Source organism: Gracilinanus agilis, chromosome 6 (assembly GCF_016433145.1).
Source record: "Gracilinanus agilis isolate LMUSP501 chromosome 6, AgileGrace, whole genome shotgun sequence".
Lineage (NCBI taxonomy): Eukaryota > Metazoa > Chordata > Mammalia > Didelphimorphia > Didelphidae > Gracilinanus > Gracilinanus agilis.
This window is the reverse complement of record NC_058135.1, coordinates 249,872,930-249,900,109: the sequence shown is the minus strand read 5'-3', so window position 1 is coordinate 249,900,109 and position 27,180 is coordinate 249,872,930. Positions and strand designations below refer to the sequence as shown.

Sequence of the window (27,180 nt, the reverse complement as noted above, 5' to 3'; positions counted from 1 at the left end):
TACTATGCATTGATACTGGCCTTCTTTGGTTTTTCTCCCACTTGACACTCCAACTCTAGCTTTCCTTCTTTTTTATCAGCTGTAGCCTATGGTAAAAAAAAAACTCTCCCTCCTCATCACTGCCGCCTAGCTTCCTTGAGTCCCAAGCAAAAAGTCTCATCTTTTTCAGGAAGCTTTTCTCATTGCCCTTAGTGCAAAGTGTTCTCTTTGTCGATTATATCCAGTTTTATCCAGTAGATAGCTCGTTTGTCCATAGTTGTATGCTTTAGACTCCTCTATTAGACTGTAAACTCCTTAAGGGCAGGGAATGTGTTTTTTTTTCAAACCCTTACTTTCTGTCTTAGAATCAATATAGGTTCCAAGGCAGAATAACAGGAAGGGCTAGGCAACTCTTGCCTAGCTTACTACTTCCTAACTTTTATAATGAAACAAATTTGCAAAGTACTTAACAGATTTTTTTTGAATCTCATAAAGTACTGTTGTAGAGTATCACAGTCATTTTACAGCTGAGAAAACAGAGGCAGAAAGAGGTTAAGTGACTTGTCTCTGGTTACCCAATTATAAAATTTGAGCCTAAGCCTTCCTGAGTCCAAGTCCAGTACTTCATACATATTAACCCCCAGATCTAGGAGTGCTCTGGAGGCAGTTCTAACTGGCTAAAAAGAGCCAATTGTTAAATATCCAGTGTGTAAATTTACATCTTGGAAACTGGCAAACACTACAAATCAGTACTTAATTTTTCTTTTAATAATAATGGGGTAGACTAAGAAAAATGATGGCAAAAATGTTAATAATTTAGATTAAACCTAAAAGTGTGTTGTATGTTATTTTTTTCTCCCCAGAGAGCTGGTTGTTAAACAACTCTTTCTAGTTTACTACTTCCTAAATCTTACATTATTCAATATGATTTAAACCCTTACCTTCTGTCTTAGATCAATACTAAGTATTGGTTCCAAGACAAAAGAGGAGTAAGGCAAGGCAGTGGGGGTTCACTGGAGGATGGGTAACAACTTGGAAAGGGAGACTTGGGTATGTCATATAATTGCCTCTTTTAATAGAGATGATAATTTGGAAACCACAACCTGTCTCAGCTCTTGCTCAGCAGCAGCTGAAACATAAACATAATGGAAAAGAATCATGATAGTAAATAATAATTTATTGATTGAAAAAGACTCCTGTTTGTCCCACTCTAGCATGACATTATGCAAAGTGTTACAGACACATTTTAGAAGAATCGTGGTGTTCCAATGTCATGCCTGATCATGCATTCTCTCAAGCTTATCCCCAAAGTGCATGCATAGACCAAGAGGATCATAGACTCAATCGGCTATGATCTCAAAGAAGTTGTCCACAAACTTTGACTTGGAAGAAGGCCCAGGATCATTGGACAGCTTGACAAGGCAGCCCACATGCATAGGTATGATTCAATTGTTTGCAAAAAACATTGATGTATGATATGAAAAATATATTTCGACGGCATTCATGTAATACAGAATTCCTGAGAAGAATGTGTGCTGTATATCTTTGTAAAATAATGTGCATTCTAGGTTAAAAAACCACATGCGAGGCCTTTCAGCCAAGCATGTCTGTTAACTAAAGCATTATTGATCTGCCACTGAATTCACATACCTTCAGTGGTCACTGAAATACTACCATTCAATAATCCAATAAATTTTTTCTAAGGTTCTATTGTTGATTCTATCAATCAGGGAAATTTTAAATATATTTTTTTATTATTTATCCTTCATGTTTCCTCATTAATTTTTAGATTTACAAAGTTAATAATTTATAAAAAGTCACAGTTTTTTGATTAAAATATCATTTTTCCATTTCAATTAGCATTTTTTTTTCAGATTAAAAAAAATCAAGTATGTGTTCTATCTAGTCTTGGACCACTAGGGAGGGCACTAGTAAGACTAAGGAAATTATGTCACAAACCAACATTATTCTGTGTTGGGGCTAAGTTATAGCTATTTCTGTCTTGTGTCCAATAAGATACTTTGAGTTTGGAGACACAAAGGTCACGTGTCAAATTTAACTGGGCACAGTGTCTAGATGCACCCCTAAAAAGGTTCTATCTAGAACCAATTAGGAAGAAAGGGTAGCATGCTATGAAAAAGTGGTGCTAAAACTCCTGGATGGAATTTATGGTAATTGTTATTGGATAAACTTGTAGCAAAAACAGGAAACTGGGAGAGGGAAAGGGGAAAAGCTTTGGAGCAGATCGGGTAGAAACTACCACTTGCTTTTAAGGTCAGAGAAAGATATAAAGAATCCTCCTGCTCTAGGGAGCAAGGCATAAACTTGGCTCTTCCTTTAATATAAAACTGAAAAGTTCATATGTATTTTACTATTATTTATTGGAATTCTTCTAAAAAGTAAAAGGGAAATTATTTCAGTGTCATTATTATGGAAACAACTTCCAAGAATAAGAAACTTCATTCTAATATCTGCATCTGATGGTATGTTCAATCATTTTCAGTTGTCTCTGACTCTTCATGTCCCCATTTGGGGTTTCCTTGGCAAAGATACTGGAGTGGTTTGTCATGTCCTTCTCCACTCATTTTCCAGATGAGAAAACTGAGACCTACCAGGTTAAGTGAATTGCCCTGGGTCACAAAGCTAGCAAGTGGTCTGAAGGCTGGATTTGAATTCAGGAATCTGAGTCTTCCTGACTTCAGGTCTGGCCCTTTATACACTGTGCCACTTAGCTGCCTCATCTGATTGGATATAGCTATAGGAAAGTTAGTTTCCACAATTTCTCTAATTTTCAACTCCAAAGAAGTTTCCATTTGGGATTCTTAAGAACAAATGTTGAAATGAAGCCTAAATAATACATTATTATTGTAAAGATTTTCTACAAAAAATGAGGACTAGTCTTGAATTTTTTAAGGATGGAAGAAAAAAATTATCCTGAATTTTCATACTTCTCTACTCTCTTCCAATATACACAACAAGATAGCCACTCTACTGGCTTTAGGTTAATGCTCTGTGGTATTATTAGTTTATTGTAATTCACTGAGACCATTTTTTACCCTAAAATCATCTGAACTCAAATTGGCCCTGACTTCTGCTCCTATGGTTGTATATATAAAGCCAACCCATACCTTCTCCCTCAACTATTATTATGTTTTGTGTGATGGTTCAAAAACAAAATAAAGCAAAAACAATTGATTTTTGTAGAAAGCAAAGCTCAAAAATATCTAATTCTAGCAATAATATTTAGTTACATTCATGCATTGAGAGAGAGTGCATATATCTCTAAAAGAGGAGCTAAACCCGTGCAGATTGTATAGCTTCTCTTTCCCTGAACGAAGAAGACAAAAGGGCATAATGTAGAGTGGGTCTTGTGGTCAAATGAGCTAGAGATTGCACACTTTTGATAAGCCACTATACAACAAAAAAGGGAAAATATATATATTTACATAATTTCACGGTGATATTCTGGGACAGCTTTCCCAACAGATTCAAAGGCAAACTCATATTGACCCTATCCTAACAAAATATGCTCAATCAGAAAATGCCAGTCTTCTCTTCGATGTAGGGGACTCCAGCTACTTTTTATGAAAATAAAACTAACATTCAGCTGAGTCACACCACACATAAAAGGTATCAGATCCAGGAAGTACTGTTTTCTTTTTCTTCCATCAGGCAGCATAGCTGTCAGATTTGTAGTTTTTTTTCTTTTTTCTTTTTTCTTTTTGGTGTGACATTGAAAAAGAGACAAATGAAAAGTGCCATGCAATTCTTTAACTGCATAGTCAACATTCAACAGGGCATTTTCCACTGAGACAAACAGAAGGAGGAGGAGAGACTAGGGCAGCTGAGACTGAACAGGAAGCCTGTAGGAGGGAGGACATCAAGTAACAGCAGCCAAGGCAACAGCTCTTTTGACTCCTTCATGGTAAGCATCACAACTGAGCAATGGGAAGAGGAGTTGTAGGAGTAGAAGCCACATGCCTTTACTTTGAACATCTCCATGGGTTGCTTGCCAGGCTCAGAACTCCAAACTTTTTTGAGGATCCTAGAAATTCCCCAAAGCGCAGTGCTTTAGGGAAGATTCTGAGACTGTTATTGGCTCCCTTTGGTCCATGCTGACCGGAGCGCATAGCCACACTGGGTTGGGGCTCTTCTTTAGCCTCCTCTGGAGCCTGGATTTCCCAATTATAGAAAAGGCTTTGATGCAATCATTCCCCACCCAGTCCACCATTTCCACACACTTATTCAGTTGTGTGCTTTCCCACAAGTCTGCAGGGAACAGGAAGGCCACAATCTTCCATCCCTGCTGATTGCTCAGTCTGTTCTGGGGCACTGGGATTGACTAAGGCCACTCTTGGTGATAATGCTTTCCATGGCATTTCCGCTGTTTCTGCAAATGCTCCAATTCTGCATCATACATCATTTCTTGGACTAAGTACTTCTCCCTCCTCACCCGGTCAGATAAATCTTTGGGCATGTCAGGGATCAGGTAAGCAATGAAAGACTTTATTCCAAAAACAAGGTGCTGAAAATGAAAAAAAGGTTGTAAAAAAACAGTTTTTCAAGCACTTCAGAGAAACAACTGAAAAACCAACCGAGCACATCCCTAAAGAATACAAGGGAAGAACAAGATACTCCAGGAATCTATGAGGAAAATGTCTCGAGAGTTCAAGTGAACTGGGTTCGAGGGGAGGAGGTCTGAATAGGAAATCTGGACACCAGAGTTCTGATCCTAGCTCTGTCACTAAGAGGCTGTGCAATCTTGGGCTAATCCCTTTCACTTCCAAGTCTCTGCTTCCTTGTTTGTGGGAGAGTAAAGGATAGGGACGAGATCTGTGATTTCACTGAGAGAGAAATCAAAAGGGAGGAGATATCAATGCAGGTTGGCAGCATTTTTTCAGACTTGCTATTGATCTTCCTGTTGAAGAGCTTAAAGAAAACTACCTGCCCTTGATCTTTCAAAAACTTTATTTGAAGGAAAAAAAACCACAGGCGTTCCCTAAGCTAAAATTCACTAACCCTGCCAAACCCTGTATCTTCTGGGATTCAAAGTACCCTCCTAGGCGTGGGATTGGTCCTTCTATAGACCAATCCTGCTCCAGGAAGTAGGGGGCGTGGCCTTCCCTAGCACGGGATTGGTCTAATTCAAGACCAATCCCACGGAAGGAAGTAGGGGGCGTGGTCACTCCCCAGCACAGGATTGGTCCATTCAAGACCAATCTCACACCAGGAAGTCTGGAGAGGGGCTCCTGGGGCATTGTGGGGATGCAGTTCCCTCAATCGCACTATTTTAAAACCCACATTAGTCACCTCATCAACATGTCTTAGAAGCTGGACTATCTCAGGTCTGTCTGACTCTGAAGTTCACATCTTACCCATAATACCATGCTACGTTTTACCTTTAAAATGTGAATAATAACCCTCGTACCATTAATGGCCTTTTTAGGTTTGGGTAAAGAAAATGCCTGTTAATACTTAAAGTGCTTCATAAGTGTGTGTTATGGAGAGTGGATTGAGATCCAGGCAAGAAAGGGAAGGTCTTGCCTTTGAATCTGGCCTCAGACACTTCCTAGCTGTGTGATTCTGGACAAGTCACTTGCACCCCATTGTCTAGTCCTGCTTACTTTTTCTGTCTTGGAACTAATACCCAGTATTATTCTAAGATGGAAAGTAAGTGTTTAAAAAAACAAATAAGGGTGTGTCATCAATTTTATTCCAGGTCTATTCCAGAAGTACTTCATTTTGAAAGGTAGGTGAACAAAGAAATTAACGATTTATGATTCAATATACCTAAGTTTTTCATTAGTGCTACTTTCTCTTTATCGGCCATTAAAAAATTCTAGGTGAGCTTTAAATTTAAATGAATACAAGCTGTAATTGGAGAATTCTATAACAAGTTGATTAAATGGGACACCAGGACAAAAATAGCGTCATTCAAAAGACAATAAGACCTTCAATAAAAAGGAGACATGAATGTACCTAGAAATAGCATAATTTGGAAGCGGGGACTCAGAGTTCCTTATCTCTAATAGAAATTCAGGTCATTTATATATAGCTGAATTGAACCAATATTTATTAAACACCTACTATGTGCAAGGGATGCACTGTATAAGGAAGGTATGGACCAACATAGGATGAATGTATTGTCTCTATAGTTTAAAGAGGGTGAAAAATATGGGTTCCTTCAAATCTTTGTTGTATGAAAGACAGACAATACTGTTAGATGGAAGGCAAATATCTTTCCTAAGAATCCGATCTCTGAAGGAGCCTTGTTGGAATTTAGGAGACCTCTGTGAGGGGAACATATTGCTACAGTGCATTTCTGAAAATCTCTTCTGAAAATGGATGTCATTTTCCAGGGATGTAGGGATAAGTGTTTAACAATAGGCTTTCAGTCACAAAAAAGAAGACATATACGATACAGTAAAGTTTAATTTTTTTATGATTAATGTTTTCTCCATCACTTTCTTAAGTGATTCAAGGCCTGGTTGGTGGTGTTTATCAATTTCTGTTGTATCTTAAAATTTAATAATCAACTCTCACAAACTGACAAGATCTAGTTTTAGCATATCCTTGCATTTTACCATATGATCAGGGTCTGCGTCCTTGGATAAGTTTTCAAATAAATCATAGCTTTAATTTTTTTTTTCTTTTGGGCCTACTATTGTGTTTATGTGGAGAGGCTCTAGAACAGGAAATTCTGTTACTAATGGAGTTGCTCAGGGCATGATAGGGGAGGAGATTCATCTGGGATCACCGTGTCATAAGTGTTAGAGGGGAGACTTGAGACTCAGTTTTCTATTACTCCAAGACTGGCCATCTTTCCATTGTACCACCCTGTGCCACGTAGGCATCATGGAAACCATAGAATGTCAGGATTCAACATCTGGTCCAACCATCTCAATTTATAAATAGGGAAATTGAGCTCTGCAAGAGCAAGCAATTGATCTTCCCAATAAACCAATGAGATATAGAAGGCAATCGGTCTCCCTGTTTTACAGAAAAGGACAGGGAAAAATCAGGGAGAAAATGTAACTATTTCATAGTCTCACAGCCTGAGTTAGTGGTAGGATGGGGAGCAAAACCCAGACCCTACCTAGGAATCCAGACCTATTTCTACTACACCAAAGGATATATCCTATAAGAAAAAGATGCTCTTACTAGTTACAGAACTCTAAAATAATTTAAAATATTCCTATGCACCAAATGCTCCAAAATGAGCAGCGATAGACTATCCGCACTCACAATCTAATGGAATCTGGCACATTTAACCACAATGTGGCTCAGTAGATCTCACTCTTCTGAAATACAGTTCTGGCTTGAAATCCTACTCTGAAAATGATTATGCTATGTGGCCATGGGCATGTCATAACTTCAGTTGTCTGAGTATTTGGTTTCTAAACTATAAAATGGGAATATTGCCTTTAGTAGCTATCTTTCATGGTTGTTGTGAGGTCCAAAAGAGAGAAATTATGTCAATTCCTTTACACCTTTAAAGCATGATGTAAATTTTGGTTTGGGGATCTATTACCACATGGGAGGCCTGGAACATAGCAGGGTTTTGATTGGTGAGCTTCTTTTTCTTTCTCTTCTCTAGATCCTGGCTTCTACTTCACTCCCTGGTCATATTCACACCTCTGTCTCCCTCTAGATAACTTTGGGTCTCACCTCCCATGATTAGATGGAAGCTCTTTGAGGCCAAAGAATGTCTTACTGGATTTCACTTGGATCCCAATGCTTAGCTTCATTCTTGGCACAAAGTAAGTACTTACTAATCTTTAGACAGAATCTTTGATTTTATTGGAATTGGGTATTCATCAGGTCAGGAAATTCTCTACTGATGCAGGTCATTATTTTCTTTGAAATGTATAACCTTAAAGAGTTGCCTAGAATGCTTAACTGTAAAGGAGTGAAAAGTCTGTCCCCAAGATCACAAAGGAAGTGTATGTGGGGGGGCGGGATTTTAACGCATCTTCCTGCCTTCATAGCCAACTCTTTAACCACCAGGATAGTGACTACCTGATCTTTTCTCTCCAGTAGGAGAGTGACACCATGAAAGTGTTGTCTTCTGATGACTAACAATATACACAAAGGATTGAAGTGGGAAAATGTTAGAGGCAGCGTTACCAACTGAGAGGCTGGTGAAAGCAATGACATGGGGAAAATGCCGACACTTCCACGTTTGGACTGAAATAATGATGACTGCACATGCAGGAACTGGGAACTGGGAAGGGGTGGTTATAGGGGGAGATATTAGTTTATTTTGGACATATTGACATGGAATCGATTTCCTGAGGGTCCAATAAGCATCTGAAAATAAGGAACGGAGATGTGGGTAGGAAGATTGTCTCCATTGTAAGCTTTGGATTTCCTGAGGACAACTGTCAAGGCTCACTTGAGCTCTTAAATGAACTATGAAATGCATTCTCTGGGGAGTAAATTAAAAGTTCAATGCAAATGGTGGACGTTAAAAAAATTAGACTTGGGAGTGGTTGGTATAAAGTTGATAGAATGTGTGGCAAAAATTGTTTGAGAAAGAAAAGACTATAAGGCTCTTCTTAGAGGAGAGCCATAATCAGATGACGTAAAAAAAAAAAAAGAAAAGAGAGAGGCTATTTAAAGAGGTATGAGAAGAACTTGGAAACTGGAATTCAACTAGACAGGAGTTTCAAGGAGAGGGTTGTGGAAGGACATTAAATGGAGATGAAATGTTAAGGAAAAGAGGACTAGCAAATGGCTCTCACCTATGTCATTTCTAACAAATATTAGGAAGGAAAGCAGTATTTATGAAGGACCTGCTATGTGTCAGAGAACTGTGCTGAGCTCTTTAAAAAATACTGTCTAATCTGATCTTTACAACAATCCTGGGAGGTAGGTGCTATTATAATCCCCATTTTACAGTTGAGAAAACTGAGTTAGAGGTTAAGTGACTTGCTTAGGATCACAGAGTTAGTAAGTATCTCAGGCTGGATTTGAACCCAAGTGTTCCTAAGTCCAGGCCCCATGCTCTGTCCCCCAGGTCTTTTATCTGCCTATAGAAGGCTGTGAGTGATGTGGCTTTCTCTTTGCGGCTCTGCAGAAACACTTAACCAGAATGTATTGCCTCACTCTCAGCCCATCATGATACTCCAATTTCTGCTTTTAAAAATTCTTCTTTTCCTTCAAGTCTCAATTTATAAAAATCTTTGAAGAAGTCTTCCCTGATATTAGTAGCTGCAAAAGATCTCTGTATTCATCAAACTTTCCAAGCATTTTGTCTGGACTCTCCTTTGGACTTTCCATAATATCCCTTTTGCTATAGTTACCTGGCTAAATGCATCATTCTTATTCCTCTAAACTCCTTCAGGGAAGAGATCGAATTTAGATTAATCTCTTCATTCTCAGTGCCTTAAAAGGTTTTCTTCTACATGGTCTTATTCTTGTTGTTAAGTGGTTTTCAGATATGTCTGAGTCTGCATGATGCCATTTGGGATTTTCTTGGCAAAAATACTGGAGTGGTTTGCCATTTCCTTCTTCAGCCTATTTTCTACGTGAGGAAATTAAGGCAAACAGGGGTAAGTGAGTTGCCCAGGGTCACACAGCTAGTGGGTTTCTAAGGCTGGATTTAAACTCAGAAAGATGAGTTTTCTTGACTCTAGCCTGGCACTCTAACCACTGAGTCACATAGCTGCAAAAGTAGTGAAGATGAGAGTTCTGCATGGCTGCTGTTTATTAAATACTGAGTCTAGTTTATTTTTGTGAAATAAACAGTGTGCCAGAGAGTCACAAGTGAAGAAAGAATTTGGCACAGACCCAGTTTTGAGTTGGACTCCAAACCGAGGCATTTAGTACCACGTTCTGACATTTGTTCATTTGTTTGTATCATTTACATCCACCAAGCTTTAGTTTCTACATCTGTAAAATGGGGATAGTAAAGTTCGTAGGAGAAAAACACCGTCTACAAAAATGGGGACTCTCATCGATCCGGGGACGGCCTTTTTTTGGGGATCTTTGCCTCACCTCAAACACGATAATGAAGGCCAAACGAGCTGCGAGGACGTGCCAGAACTGCAAGGTTAACTCGTACGGATGGGAACTCCACGGAGGGGCTCGGTAGTCTCGGTACCTGAAAGCCACAAAACCAGGGAGCATGAAGTACCGAGCAGAGAGCGGCCAGGGCCCAAGGGGGCCGATCCTCAAGATAGCTCGAGGACAAAGCATGCCAAAGGCTTCCTTAGATTGCAGAGAGAGAAGAGACCTCGTGGGAAACCAGAAACAAGGCCAAGAGAGATACCTGCAGTAACCGGAGTGGCCTGGGCCAAGTTCACTCAGGTCAAACACCGATAAGCTGCTGTTGACGTACCCTTTTAAACACCTGGGAGAAACAAAGGGGAAAAAAAAGAAGGTTTGTCTGCTGTATACAGAATAAATTTTCTTCATCAGTGCTTCCTGAGTGGAATGTCTTTTTATTTTTGTCCAGTCATCTCTAACTCTTTGTGACCCCATTTGGGATTTTCTTGGCAAAGACACTGGAGTGGTTTGCCATTGCCTCCTCCAGCTCATTTTATGTATTAGGAAACAGATAAACAAGGTTAAGTGACTTGCTTAGGGTCACACAGCTAGTAATTCTATGAGGCTGGATTTGAACTCAGGAAGATGTGTCTTTCTGACTCTCAACCAGGGACCCTGATCCATTGTGCCATCTAGCTGCCCCTAGTTGAGAATCAAGAAGACTGAAATGAGAATCACTAGGAATTGCTAGAGTGGGAGGATGAACATGCAATTACAAGGGGTATTATAATTATAATATATAAAATTTAATGGGTATTATATGATATACTAATATAATATAATATAATATAATATGTAACATATAATGGGTATTATAAATATAATAACATAAAATATAACAACATGAAATATAATATAACATAATAGTATAATATAAAACACAATATATAATATATAAATATAATATACAAGTATAATATAAAACAATATATAATATATAAAATATAAATATAATATAATATTAATGAAATGTAATATAAACAACATAAATACACTATATATTATGGCATAATATAAAATATACTATAAATATAATATGATACAAATATAACATAAATGTAATGCACATTATTACATACTATAATGTAGAAATAGAAATATGATACAAATATAATAACATAAATATAACATTGTATAGCATATAATACATAACATATAGTATTAGATACTATGATATATAACATAGTTTTACATGATATATAATACATAGCATGACATTATATATATACATATATATGTATGTACATATAATATTAATGATGTGGGAGAGGCAAACATATTTTCCCAGAAATTTTTTATTGTAAATGGTAATAATACTAAACATTTATAGAGCTCTTTAATATTTACCCAGCCCTTTATAAATCTCTCACTTTATCCTTCTAACTGTGGGAAGTTAGTGCTGCGATCATCTCCTTTTTAAGGTGAAGAAAGAGGAAAGAGAGATTAAGTGAATTGTCCAGATTTGTATAGCTAATATGTATCTGAGTTCAAATTTGACCTTAAGTTTTCCTGACTCCAAATCTGGGATCCTCTGTACTTGACTACTACGTTAGCTGCCTATAAAGAGTAGGAGAGATGTGAATTAGAAATTGGTAATTAGAATTAGTAGTAATTAGAAAGGGACGAAGGGCATAGAGAAAGCTGGTATAGGATGTATTAGACATGAGCATGTCTTTAGTAGAAAGAGCTTAAGATTTTTGTTCCAGGCCTGGCTCTGCACTCACTACCTATGCAACTATGGACAAATCATTGAACCGTACTGGACCTCAGTTTCCTTATGTATAAAATGGGAATAATAATACTTATTCTAACTACCTTAATGGGTTGTTGTGAGTCAGTCAGTCAAAAAAAACACTTAGGAAAGCAGTGTATATAGACTAAAATAATTTATCTTAGTCTCTAGATTTATAGATAAAATAATTTATCTAGTTCTCTAGATTTATATGCAAATTGTCGTTTCTTATATTTTTAACAGCTATTATCATCTCAGGGTGGGGGACTACAGAGGAGTCTGAGTGACTCATTAGGGTTAATCCAAACATAGGCTTGGTGACTTTGAACGGGAATGGAACCTTTTTATAGGTAGAGTGTAGATATATAAGACTTGCATCAGAACAATGAGCTTTACGGACATAAGCCGATACTTGGTATAATGGCAAGAATGGTGGATAAGGAGTACCAGGGTCCAAGTTCCCAACCCAGCTCTGCCTATGTAATAACGATTATGATTTGGGGCAAACAATTTCATCTTTCAGCCTTAGTTTCCTCCTCTGTGACTTCAACCTTCTATTTCTAAATCTCTAATCCTATAAATATTTCTTGGGGTAAAGTTGGAATTCAGAGCAAAGACTGGTGCAAGCAGAGAAAGTTTCCCAAAGGAGGTATGGCCAAGGAGTTTTTGACTGATGGGTAGAATTAAGCCAGGCAGTTGGTCAGGAGGGCTTTTTAGGAATGGCTTTGGTTTTGTATTCAGACCCCAGGTATGCCTATACAGACCTTGGAACCTTGGCTATTTGGTGGGCATTGGCATGCAGAGATGACTTTTTGACCAGCCATGTGGTACCTGCTCAGAGCTCTGGGCCCAGAGTCAGGAAGACGAATCTTCCGGAGTTCAAATCTGGCTTAAGACACTTACTAGCTCTGTGACCCTGGACAAGTCACCTAATCTTATTTGCCTCAGTTTCCTCATCTATAAAAATGATCTGGAGAAGGAAATGACAAACCACTCCAGGATCTTTGCCAAGAAAACCCCAAATAGGATCATACAGAGTCAGACACGACTGAAACAATTGAACAACAAAATAATGAATAAATTGGGAAAAACAGTTCATCCACTCCAATTGGATAAATAGATCATGTTCTTAAAATGTTAAATATGATAATGTTTTTACTACAATTTCTATTTCAGGGTAGCAGTTGCTGCTCAGATGGTTCAATTGCTATTATTAATAATAACCATAGCTTTTATATATGACTTAAAGCTTTATAAAGCACTTTATGCATATTATCTCACTTGATCCTTGCAAAGACCGTGAGTTAGGTGCTCTCATTACCCCCATTTCATAGACGAGGAAACTAAAGCTAAAGGAGAGGAAGTACCTTGCCTAGTGTCACACAGCTAATAGTAACAACAATTGGCATAAAAATGCATAGCAAATTATTTCAATGCAATTTATTTTGGAATAATCATAGCTGACATCTGTAGAATATTTGAAAGTCTACAAAGGATTTCTTGAAATAGAGAGGGACTCCCCAACTTTCCAGTCTGGCTCTCTTATGTCACAGTTAAGGAAACCAAGGGCTAGTGAGATTAAGGGCTTGCCTAAAGGTACACACAGAAAATGTAGAAAAATCAAGACTTCATCTTGGGTAGGCATGAGAGGTGGTCTTTGACTCCACAGCCAGGACTATTTCTAATGTACCAGAGGTGTTATTTTCCTCATTTTATGGAAAAGGAGATTATTGTAAAGATGAGATGGGATAATATATGCAAAGTCATTGGTAACCATCAAATTTCATATAGATGAACTCTTTCTCTTTCTCCTCCTTCTTATTGAGTTGATCACTGAGTTGAAAATTATGTGATTTGCCCACAATCATACAACTTACATTTGAACCCAAGATTTCCTAACTCCAAGTCTGGCACTTTTTCAGATTAATAATAAGAAAAACTTAAACATGGCAGACTGTATAGAATGGGAAAAGGATGTCTGCAAGTCAGGAGCAGGAGGCATATCCCTAAACGGGAAAGAACACAATATAGAGCAGGCATTACCACTTTTGGCCACTAGGTGGCAGAAGAGGTAGCAGCAATTTAATCATTCTTTGACAGGGGATGGAAGTCAGAGCATCGGAATAATTTCTGTAGGGGTCAGGGCTGACTTTCTAATCACGGTTTTATAGAGAGCTTTATGGTTACCAACTGTTTTGTATCCATTAACTTCTATGACTTTCTTTTAAAAATGTTTTGTTTGTACAGTAAAAGGATTTATAGGTCCCTGAATGAGAGATCTCTTGTAACAAAGTTAGTTAAGGAAAGCCAATACTCTGCATCCTCTTCTGCAAATGCATGTGGTTGCCATCTTTGCAGCAACCTTACCTCTCTACTTAAAAAACAAAAACAACAAAAAAAGAATTATAGGAAGGTATTTTCTCTCTTTCCTATATCCCAGCCCACTGGAAATAAAAAGAAAAATTTCTTGTAACAAATAGGCACTTAAGGGGAAAAAATCCTCACTTCACACACACACACACACACACACACACACACACGCACATATATATATATATATATATATATATTTATATATATATATATATATACATGCCCATATATGCATATACATATACATATAGTATATGTCTGTGTATATACCCACATGTATATAGACACATATATGCATACAGTTATATAATATTACATTACATTATATCATATTATATTATATCATATATTACATTATGCATTATATCATATAATATATATTAGATATATCACATTACATTACATTATGTTATGCCATATTATATCTTATATTACATCATATGCTATATCATATAATATTACATATTATAGTATATCACATTATATTGTCATACCATGTTATATCATATTACATTATACTATATCATATTATATTATATTGTGCCATATTATATCATGTAATACATCACATGTTACATCATATCAAATTACATTATGTTATATTACATGATATCATATTACATGATATCATATATCATTATATATCATGTCATAGATTATGTATATTACATATATTATATTAAGTGTGTAGCATATATTATATATACAATCCACAATATATATTATGTATATAATCCATACTATATATTATGCATATAACACATACCATATTATATATAAATAACAAAGAACAATGTGTTATATAATATATACTAATAAATAATAGATATATATGAATATAAACAAAATAATAAATAATAAACAATAAACTATATATAGTCTATAATACTATAATGACATATGCATGAATTATATATCTGATATCAAACATACTTTTCATCATTTTCCAAGGTGTTTATTTTTACATTTTTTTGTGTGTGTATAAATCATTCTCTTAGTTCTGTTCATTTCTTCATTAGTTTACAAAATTTTTTTATTTTTTATGTTCCTTTTTATGTGATATTGATGAAAGAGTATGGATTATTCCTCTCGTTATCTTATTTCCTAATGAACCAGTTTATATCAGTTTTTCCATGGTTTTCTGAAACCATTTATTCCCTCATTTCTCATAGCACAATAGGAGTTCCTCACTCTGATCCCCGCATTGCCACAATACTCCTGTCTTAGCTGATTGTGGTTCCTCTTGTTTCTGTGGCACCAGCTGCCTACAGTAAGAGTCTTTCACCTCCCACAATCCCATAGAACGGGCAGCGAGAGGTGCCCATGCTTGGGCATCACCATGGACTTCATGGTTACAAGTGCAGCATGTAGACTTGCAGCTCCCAGCACCCATCCGTGCCAACACGGTTCCCTTTTATTTGATGTAAAAAGGTTTTGTTGGGATTCTAAGCTTACCTTTCTTGACTATATCCTTGCCCTTTGCAGGGACCATATCTGAATGCGTAGACAAAGCGTGGGATATAATCAGAAGTGATAGCAATTACAAACGCATTGGTGATCACAGCTAATACACCGATTCCTTCAAGAATTCCATACCAGATTCCTGGGAAGAGAAAGATTCTAGATCAGTGGCAAGGAATATTGAACAGATAATTATTAAACATCTACTACACATGAGGTACTGTATAGGGCACAAAATTGAAACAGTCATTTCCATCGAGGTGTTCACATTCTTTTGGGGGATTCAGTACATAGAAAGGAAATGTATATTAGAGAAAGCACTACGTTTAGAGTCTCAAGAATCAAGTCAGCTCTGATGTTTACCAGCTGTGTGACCCTGGACAATCGCAAATTCCTTGGGCTTCAGTTTCTTTCCTTATTGGTAAAACGTGAGGGTTGAACTAAATGGCTTCTGCGGTTCTCTTCTCCTCTAAATCTAAGACATACAACTTACTTTTTAGGGCTGTTGTGAGGATTAAAGAAGATAATAATTATAAAGTTCTTAACATAATATAATATAATAATATATAACATAATAATATATAATATAAATGTAATATAATGTAATGTAATATAATATAATATAATGTAATGTAATGTAATATAATATAATATAATGTAATGTAATGTAATGTAATGTAATATAATAATACCTGGCACATGACATAGTAAGCATTATATACATGTGATTTGTTGTTTTACTATTTATTTTACTATTTTACTATTATTATTATTATTATTATTATTATTATTACTCTCTAGCTTAGCTGAAGTAGCAGGGACTCCAAGGGAGAAAGAGAGAGAGGAGGCAGCATGTGATAGGAGGGTCAAATGGCCAAGTCCACTTTGACCACCATCTTCCCTCAGGCTCTGAAGACAGCGCAGAGCCCTGACCCCCAAAGCCTTGGGATTAGCAGCATTTCCAGTTCATGCCCCAGCATGATCCTGGGAAGCAAGCCCTGTGGAGATGCAGCCTGGCAACTGCTCCTCCAGATGCTGCAGTCACATTTAGTAAAGACCCAGAAAGGAAAGTTCTGGCTACAGCAGTCCTTGGCACTGTCAAATGGTATAACATCAGGAAATGAAAATGATTTTATGAGTGGAAATGATGCCCCAGATGAAAGATTACCATCTGTTGTACTGTTGCAACCTTAGGAATATGGGACTTTTCCATTTGACTTGCTCCTGGGACTTTCATATGCATTATCTCCTCTATTAGAAAGAATGTAAGCTCCTGGGGGCAGCTGGGTGGCTCTGTGGATTGAGAGCCAGGCACAGAGACAGAAGGTACTTGGTTCAAATCTGGCCTCAGACACTTCCCATCTGTGTGACCCTGGGCAAGTCACTTAACCCCCATTGCCAAGCCCTTACCACTCTTCTGCCTTGGAATCAATATGCAGTATTGATTCCAGTTGATTCCAAGGCAGAAGGTAAAGGGTTTAATTTAAAAAAAAAATAAATAAAAGAATGTCAGCTCCTTGAGAGGAGGGATTAGCTCCCTTTTTTATTATTTGTATCCTAGTGCTTAGTGCTTAATTAGTAATAAATAAATGTCTTTTTATTGATTCACTCCACAAGCTTTAAAAGAAATCATTACGTTCTGTCTTACTGTCAATTCTAAGGCAGAAGAGAGGTAAGGGCTAGACAATTGGGGTTAAGTGACTTGCCCAAGGTCATATAACTTGGAAGAGTCTGAGGTCACATTTGAACTCAAGTCCTACTCCATAAGCATTTAAGAGGCGAATATGTGCCAGGAGCCATCCTAAGAACTGGAGACACAAAGAAAGACAAAAGATAAGTCTCTGCTCTTAAGAAGCTCACAGTGTAATAGGGAAGAAAATGTGCAAACAGTTATGTATAAACCAGATGCATTTAGGATAAATTGGAGATTTTACGTAGAGAGAAGGTCCTAGTATTAAGGAGGTTCACAGAAGGTGGAACTTTCATTGGGAACAGAAGGAAGACAGGAGACAGGGTTGAGAAGGGAGAGAATTCCAGACGTGACTGACAGGCAATGAATTAAAAAAAAATCAAACCAAAGGATTGAGTTGACTTTTGGTTGTTAGTAAATACAATAAGAACACAATGTAAACAGTGATATGGAGGATATGGAGTGACTTGTTCAAGGAATAAATAGTAAGGAAGTCAGATAGAAGAGCACAGCGGGGTAAGGCTTGTGGACACTGAAATGGTAGGAGGGGGACAGCTTGGGAAGGGCTTTACATGCTAAAGAGAGGATTTTATATTTGATCCTGGAGGCAACTGGAATTTGCACCATGGGACTTTGATTCAAGGGAGTGATATGGTCCAAATTTTAGGGAGACTATTTGGACAACCAAGGAGAGAATCTAGAAAGGGTGACCACTTAGAAAGATATTGTAACAGTCCAAGCTCTAGGTGCTGAGGGCCTGAACCAGTGTGGTGGCAAGGTCAGAGGGGAGAAGGAGCTGTATTCCAAGAGAAGTTAAACCAAAAGGGGGTCAACAGATTTTGGCAACTGATTTGACTTTCTGATGGAAAAAAGGGAGGAGTAAGGCCTCAGGCAGCCCTGAGGGAGACTAGTGGGAAGATATGAGGGGATAATATTCCTCTTTTTCCTGGAAGGAAGGTAAGCTGGAATGGCATTTTTTTTCCTCTTCCCCCAAAGGCAGAAGAACTGATATGAGGGAAGGTATTTCTTCCCTGATCCACAAAGGAAAGAAAATATCCAGGAGACATAGTGTAATGGAATCACATTTTTCTCCTTTTCCCAGAAGGCAAGAGACTGGGGCATGATAGAAAGAAATAAGAAAGTGCTCATAGACATTTTTTCTTTTTCTTTTTTTTTAATCTTTTGTTTTTAAATCTTTGATAAAGACTTCCAAATGCTATCTCAAAATCTACACAAGTACAATGAAAACTAGGGTAGATTGTCTCCTTCTCCCTAACCCATGCTCAGCCACTCTGTTAAACAGCTGTACATCCCAGCAAAGTACCAACTTTATAATCTTCCTGTGACCTGGGATTTGGCTTTTGTTTACCATATCCATACTGCATTTTTATTGCCTTTCTGGCTTTGACCACATGGATTTGGCTGTGGGCCTCAACTTTGCCTGCTTCTGCCAACCATCTGACTTCATGTTAGCAAGGAAATCAGTCCTTCCTACATTTGCTCTATATTTGAAAAGCCCTTTACATAGAATGAACTTAGAACTTAGAACTTAGAAGTTCATTCCATGGCTGATAAACTAATCATTTCCCAAACCCTGTAATTTCGAGGATCTTTCACATTCCCACGCCCCCATCACCCCAATCCCTCCATTCACATACACACATCTGACCTTTTGCCAAGGCTAAGTGTTTGGACTTCAACCATCAAGATTCCAAGTCAATGTTGCATTGGCCTATTACACCTTGACTATTTTCTTTCCTAATGTCTTACTGAATGAATTTGTAAAAGAATTAGGTAAGACCATGAAGTCTATCTTGTTCAAACCCCCTGTTTTACTCATGAGGCAACTACTGAAAGGCACAGCGTTATTTAGAATCAGTCTCAGAGGTAGAGGAAACCTTTAAGGCCAACCAGTCCATCCTCAAGACTGTACAAGATCCCTCTATGAGCAGATAAATTTAAAAAAAAACAACATGGAAAGAATTACATAAAATAATGAAGAGTGAAATGAATAGAACCAAGAGAAAAAAATATATATATATATATTTAAAGTTTGAAGAATAGCTTGTAAATGTTTGCCTCCAGAGAATGAACTGAGAAGTAGAAATATGAAAGACATAATCTATATATCTTGCTGGATGATGCTTTCTTTGGTATGGGGAGAGGAAGGAGTTGTTGAATGAAAAAAATTAATTAATTAAAAAAAGTATTTTCTCTATAATATTCCTAATAATTTCCAGTCTCTGCTTGAAGACCTATTGTCAGGAAATCTATGTTGCCTCCTAAGGCAGCCCATTCCACTATCTCACAGTTTTGATTGTCAGGTTTTTCCTTAAATATCATCTCCCTCTTTGTAAATCTCATCCTTGATCCTCTATCTTTTGTGTCTTAAGAAACCAAATCAAATACCTCCATGGCAGTTAGCCTGATTTTCTGGGAGAAGCCTTAATTTGTTTTGTAGACAGGAAAAAAAAGAGGTAGCATTAATACAGCCAGAATGTAAAATCTATTTTATGAGGTAAACAGAGATAAGAATGTTTTCTGTACCATCTACTAGGGTAGTTTTAAGTATACATATTTCTAAGCCATTAAAAGCCCTATAGAATCATGAGCTGCTGTTGCTGTTATTATTGTTATTTCCTCTTCTCATTTTTCATATAATTTTGATATAATTCAGATATAAATGCTCCCCCAATAAGTAATTATCCCATCATTATTCTTGTATGTTTAATACTTTGCAGTCTACTACACATGCAAACAAAATAATTGATCATACTAATGGAACATAAACCCTCTATTAGGGAGCCACTTTATATTCTGCAGTTTCATTAAAAGCATATCTGGGGTGACTTCTGTAGGAGTCTAGATGCCTGGAGTGACATCATTCTGTTTCCATCTGGTTTAAATTTCTTTGCCTAGATCTCAATATTTTGAAAGTTTTGTATTCCATGTGGTTTGGAGATTGTGAATGTTTGTTATGGTGGCAACCATTTAAAGAAACCATTATTCTTAATTTTTTATAGACCAATGTCATGCCTAGTCATATGTTGGTAATATTTCATCCGCGATAATAGTGTCATCATAATACATTCTATTCATTGAATTCTCAAGGAGAGTTTGAGGTATAAACATGTAGCACAAGGATCTTTTGTTTCTGAGTTTGTGGAACCAACCAAGTCTGCGATATATAATTCTAGCCACTAGGCGATATCTTGTTAGGTATTTAGTAGGTGCTAAATTTTCTCAGCCTATAATGATGTGCTTTGTAGTTTCTACCATTTCTGTGCAATAACTACATTAATTACTAAATTATATCACTTAGGCAAAACTAAAATCCTTTTTAAAATTTCTTGTGATAAGTTTGAATTCCTGTAAAATAATTCTTTCTTTTCCATAAAAAATTCTGTCAATTGTTCTGTGTCAACATGTTGTTGATTGAATTCACAAGGATGTTACCCATGGAGGGCATTTTAATGCCACTTCTGAATATTAGATGTTAAATAGTAATATTCATTTCATCCAATGATGCACACACAGTCTTCGGCCATTACTATTACTCTTTGAAGGAATGTCTCCATATTCCTAAAATATTTATATGCCTTTAACATGTTATTATTATTATGCCCTTTAATTGTTTACAGATTCAACTTTCTTTCAAACATGCCCATGGGAAATGATGTGGCTGGGCAGTGGATGGAATTTTTCACTTTTTTGACAGGCTGGGAGAGACAAGAGCTAGACAGTAGAATCTGCAAATGGACCATTTCAACTTGTGCAGTATCCCTTCAATTGGGAGAATCCATAAACTGTGCAGCCATCATTTTAAGCATCCTTTTTTAGTGCCCATTCTTGGTGGTGCAAATCAATCCTCAAGAATGTGTATTGAGATACGGCTGATGATTTGGCTCATCAACAGAGAGATTTCTAATTTCACATGCTGACTTACCTATATTGGTTGCCCTTGCAGGCAAAGGTCTTCTCCACTGAGTGACAAATTTGTAGGCATCTAGTCGGATCTCAATGATGTTATTCATCAGGGCCAGGAGCGGGGCAAGAGGGAAAGCTGCCACAAAGATGGTGACAAAGCCGAACTGTAACACTGTACAGAAACAAATACACATTAGAGCAGGAAGGGCTGACACAACACCTGGGATAAGTCAAACCATTGGCAGTTTCAATTCTACAGCTAGACGAAGCCTTAGAAACTCCCTCCTAGCGTGATTCCTGATCTGTGGGCTAAGAACCTTCCAAGGTTGGATGCTTATGGCAAAGGAGGTAGCAATTCTCCAACGCTCCCAGATTTGGCATTTGGTCTTTTACCTCTAACAAAAAGTGCATCATGACTTAGTGCTATGTTTAAGCCATCCAAATAATAAACTTTCTATAAAATAAAATGGTTCTTCCTTTTAATAAATATTTGTGTGTATACACGAGTATATATGTACCTGCATATATACACAAAGCAATCCATGAGAATGTGTGATATTATCATGCATTTTTCTATAAATGGATAGTCACGTAGATCTATGTCAGCATGTACATACACAAATGTGCACATATGCAGGTTATTTATTCCTATATATACATATATTATATAAGCATATAGACGAAATAGTTATGCAAATGTATACACATACATGCATGTATTTTATAGGATTATATGTTTGTATTATAATATGATATATTATAACAAAATATATACATATATATTAAAATAAATAGTATATATGAGTGTGTGTGTGCGTGTGTGTGTGTGTGTGTGTATGTGTGTATGGAAACTAGATGATCGAGTGGATAGAATAGTAGGCCTGGAGTCAGGAGGACTCATGTTCATGAAATCAAGTCTGGCTTCAGATACTTCCTAGCTGTGTGACCCTGGACAATCACTTAACCTTGTTTGCCATAATTTCCTCATCTGTGAAGTGAGCTGGAGAAGGAAATGGCAGGCCACTCCAGTATCTTTGCCAAGAAAAGCTCAAATGGTGTCGCAAAAAGTCAGGTATAACTCAAACATATGAACAATTATATGTCTGTCTATCTATCTGACTCTCCATTTCTGTCTCTGTCTCTCTGTCTATCTGACTATCTCTCTCTCTCTTTCTATCTCTATCTCTCTATCTAATCTGTCTCTATCCATTTATCTCTATTTCTAGTTTTTTTATCTAATCTATCTCTTTCTCTCCTCTTTCTCACTCTATCTCTCTTCAATCTCTCTATCTCTCTCTCTATCAGTCTTATAATTTCATTAATGGAAAGAATTCCAAATGTGAAAATTCCCATCACCTTTGCAGAGCATATGCGCTGTTTCTTCCAATAGAATGTGAGCTCCTTGAGAGCAGATTGGCTTTCTTTTCCCTTTGTCTCTTAAGGGAATAGCATAGTGCTTTGGCAATATTAAGCACTTAATAAATGCTTTTCATTCATTTGAAACTTACATGTCATGTAGCTACAGAATATTACATTATATATACATAGCTGAGGTTAAATGGGTAAAAAATTGCCAGTGGTCACAAAATGAGTATATGACAGAGAAAAGATGTATCTTCCCAATTCCTTTACCTATTTTGCCAGACTGTTTCTTTTATAATCACATTTATTTCTTTACGCAGGCACACACATATATGTATGATATTATTTTTATAATATTTCTAAATTTATTATTATAGATGTATAATATATAATGAAATATAAATGATTATATTTAAAATGTATAAATAAGATTCATTTGTAAGTTACTACATTTTCAATAGTTTTTTATCATCCTTTATTACATTAATCAACACATGCTAATAATATCTTGTGGAAGGTTTGTTTTAATAGGCTTTTTTGGAAAAGGAGTCAAACTAAAAAAAAAAAAAAAAAAAAGATTAGGAACTACTAATCTGGTTTGGAAGTAGAATTTAGCAATGGATAAACTGGACCCAGGGGAGTTAAATGACTTATTTAAAACTGCATTTACAATCTCTGACACAAGATTAGCCTCTCAATTTTAAAAAATAGCTATTTGAATAGGGATTGGAGACAGAGGGGACTAAGTAGAAGATATGAGATTTTAATGTACAAGGAGCTATGAGGAAGCATCTTTAGAGATTATAAAATCACAGATTTAGAGCTGGAGATCACAGATGTTATCTAATTCAATTACCTCATTTTATAGAAAGGAAATCAAAATGCAAAGGACAGAAATGGCTTGCCCAAGGTTGCTCAAACAGCACCTCTGGTTTCAAATTCAACATTCTTTTCATTCATGAAATAACAGTAACATGCAGCAGCCTCCATCCCAAAACTAAACTAAAACAAAACAAATTCAATCTTAAGGATAGACTAGGAGGTAAATATAGGACTTGTCATTCATCAGTACAGGAAAGTCCTTCTACTAGTGCAGGTTGGCACCTTTGCTCAGTCACTGACAAAGTTGCTTAGAGAATATTAAGAGGTGTAGATCAGTTCAAATGTGCCATGAATGAGACTTCTACCTAGATCTCCCTGGCTTCAAGTCCAACTCATGATTCATTGTGCCAACCTGTCTCTTTGGCTGCAAAACCAAAAAGACTATAATTTAAGAATATCTCAAAGGAGTAAGCACATTTTGGTGTTAAGTGCCATGCCTGTTCCTTTTGTGCCTTAACAGAATGAGTGTTCAGAAGAAGTGATGGGTCCACTATCGGTAGATAGGCAACTTCTAAGACAGTCATATAGTCTGCTTCTAATCTTTTGAAGAATGATTCACATTTTGATATCTTATGCATATATCCTTACCCATCTCCAGATATTCATCTATTAATCCATGGAGATTCATGGGTTGTAGATTCCAATCTTTTTCCCACTGTGGTAATTTCAATACTTGCTCATTTCGTTTAATTTTATGTTGGGTCCACCAGTTATGGAACAATCTACAAGAGAACACCATGAAACTTTAGAAATCATGCCTAAATAATTATTCACAAATGGGATCATGCAAATGCGATTTTGGGTCTGTGTATCCTCTTGCTAGAAGTCAATCCCAGTATTCAAGATTCTAGTTCAAGTGGTTACTCCTAACATCAATATGGACTTATTGATTCTGGTCCTTTGGGGTTCCCTGGGTACTGCCTTCTCCATCTGAACCTAGCCCCACCCTTACTCTCTGAGCCCTCCTATGATCTTCATGCCATTTAAATTAATATATTTCTGTGATGAACTGTATATGTGGTGATAACATGGGACCCTGGGTTTCTCTTAGAAACCCCGAACCCTAGAAGTGTTTCAGCTCAAAAAGAAAGCAGGAAAATTCCTTTCCTTCCTTGCATTCTTGCAAAGGATACCTGTCAGGAACCTGAGGTTCACCTCAAGTTCCCCTACAACAATGGGTTTTGGCCTATTTCAAAGTGAATCCCATAAGGAGGACTTTAATACTTTTTCCCAATGATGCTGACAAAGGATGAAGTTACATGTTAAAATGATGTAGCTCAACTCTGTCCCCAGCCCATAAAAAAGAAGCTTTTTGAGAGCAGAGACTCTTGCATTCTATGAATTTGAAATTGTATCCCCTTTGTCCAGTGAACTTAATAAATGATTATTGAATGGGATTGGATTAATAGAATCTTATGTGTAGAACTGGAAGGAATCTCAGAGGTTAATTCAATCCTCTCATTTTTCAAAAGATGAAACTAAGACACAAGATTTTTAGATGAATTTTCCAAGGTCAAACTGGTAGTAAGCATCAGAGGTGGGCTTTGAACCCAGGTCCTCTAACTCCAGTTTCTATATGCAGCTGACAGCATAACAGCTTTGGAATAAAGGGAAATGTAGAAATAAAAATACTGTTTGAGGGCTTTCCTGACTCTTCATATGAAAAAACTAGAGTTTCTTTTGCTCCTCAGTTCAACTAACCCCCTTTTCCCCCCATCCCTTGACCCCTGGCAAATTCCAGTCTACATATAACTTTGCTTTATTTGTTCCCTAAGCTCCTATAGCATATTGAATTAAATATATTGCATGTTGAAAGAGAACTTATTTTAATGGATGGAATGGGATTTGATTCATTAAAATATTCCCAGCAGTACCCAGAAGCAATTAGGATTTAAGGGAATGGATAGAAATAGAATTCCATGGCACAACCACATTTCCCCTTTGGTCTTCCTGCTGTGAAAAGAGATGGTACCCAAATACATCTCCAGGTTATATTCTCAATGTTTTCTTGTAGGGTTAAAAAACTGTTCATTTTTCTTCTTTCTTCTATTTTCCCCCCCTGTGAAGCCCTTATAGAGGCAGATCCATTGGGTTTGTTGAAGACTAGGAGGTCTTCTTTCCAAAAAGTGATTTAATTCATTGACAGCTGCCTACCCTGTCCCAGAATATAAGGCAACGCCTCAGGGAGAGCAGCAAACCCATGCTTACGGGTATCCGAGTTCCATAAAGTTGTTCCATGTTTGCTTTAAAACCATGATGACACTCATTTGCAGACAAAGGTCAATGAGACAGCCGCTGGGGTGACACTGAAAAAGAACAATACATTCCTGAGTGGAAATCTGCCCCTCAGATCAAGGAACAGCATTCCTTCTGGGGAGATGGGAAAGAAATTCAGACCCTCTGGGAAACATTCCGTGAAGGACTGAAGGAGATTATATCAAGAGATCACAAAATTGAAGAACCAAAGGAAAGCTATCTAGGTCAGCCTACAGTGCCAGAAGGATCCCAACTATAGAAAGCTTGACAGATGGTCATCTGGTGGCTATTGGAATTCCTGAGGAAGACAAGAGGCAGCATGATAACTGCCTTCAAATAATGGAAAGGCCATATTCTCTAAAAAAAGGGACTTATTACTTTGCCATGGAGATGAGAACAGTGGAGTTGATTTTGGCCTTATTGAAGTAAAATTGCCCTAAAAATTAAAATTATCCAAGCAAGGAAGGGGTTGTCTCAAAAATGAGGAGGTTACCCTTTTTTGGGTGCTGATGGATCCCTTTTCAGGGATATTGTAGATTAGTGAGTCTGTTTAGATCTGAGTAAATCTCAGATAATTCCTGAAGGTCATTTCCATATTGAGATTGGTAACTCTCCATGATGGAAGACTCATGATAACTCACATAGTACTACTACTACTAACAACAACAATAATAATACCTTGAATTTCTTCTCTATTTACAAAACACTTGGCAGACATTATCTATTTGATTTTGTCCTTGTGGAATCTAGAAGTCCCCAGCTGAGTGATTCTTTAATTCAGTAGGCAGTGTGAGAGTCTGTCAGTCTCATAAGCTGAAGGTCCTGAGTTCCATCCTCAAAAGGAGGGTGTAATACAGTGGGAAAGATTTCTGGAGTCAAAGAAGAGTCACTGGGCTTGGGTTTGGCCCTGATGGGAATGGTCATCCCCACTCAAACTCAAATAAGGTCTTTTGTTAGTCTGAGACTAGTGAAGTTGGACTTTTCCTCAGGGAGGAACTCTCATATGACAAGGTCAAACCTGGGGCTTTCACCTTTAAGCTAAGTAAACTGGGATTCATTAAATCTTTCTAGGTTACAAGTTTTGGGGATTTTAGGTTCCATGTCGACAATTCCCACAATAATTCCATGAGATAATCTAATAATAAATTTAATAATAAATAATGTAATGATAAATAATGTATGTAAACTCTCACTTCCTTCTTTTAACAGATGAGAAAACTGAGAAATTCTCTAAAGTGAAGGGGTTGGAGTAGAAGAACTATCTCTATGGAACTACCCAGTTCTAAGTGAATGGTTCTGCAATTTCTCCAAGAACTCAAATCTGGATCTTCTGACTCTTTCAACTATTCCACAGCTATTAAAACATACTTTTCTTTCTTGAGGTATTATAATTATGAAGAATATACTTCTGCATGTTAAAGTTGAGAGGTCTTGCCATAGTTTTTATAATTCTGCTTTACAGAATGAC

General features: G+C 37.0%; 1 protein-coding gene across 1 annotated transcript in view; it reads right to left on the bottom strand.

The window, feature by feature from the left end:
* Positions 1 to 4,321: 4,321 nt before the first annotated feature.
* Positions 4,322 to 27,180, bottom strand: part of ANO3 (anoctamin 3) — a 575,082-nt gene continuing 552,223 nt past the window's right edge. The window contains exons 19-25 of the mRNA XM_044681841.1: positions 25,665 to 25,762; positions 24,045 to 24,178; positions 21,232 to 21,384; positions 15,590 to 15,737; positions 10,253 to 10,333; positions 9,979 to 10,084; positions 4,322 to 4,504 (exon numbers count right to left, since the gene is read on the bottom strand). Coding sequence (XP_044537776.1) covers positions 4,322 to 4,504; positions 9,979 to 10,084; positions 10,253 to 10,333; positions 15,590 to 15,737; positions 21,232 to 21,384; positions 24,045 to 24,178; positions 25,665 to 25,762 — 903 coding nt within the window. The remainder of the gene's footprint in view (positions 4,505 to 9,978; positions 10,085 to 10,252; positions 10,334 to 15,589; positions 15,738 to 21,231; positions 21,385 to 24,044; positions 24,179 to 25,664; positions 25,763 to 27,180) is intronic.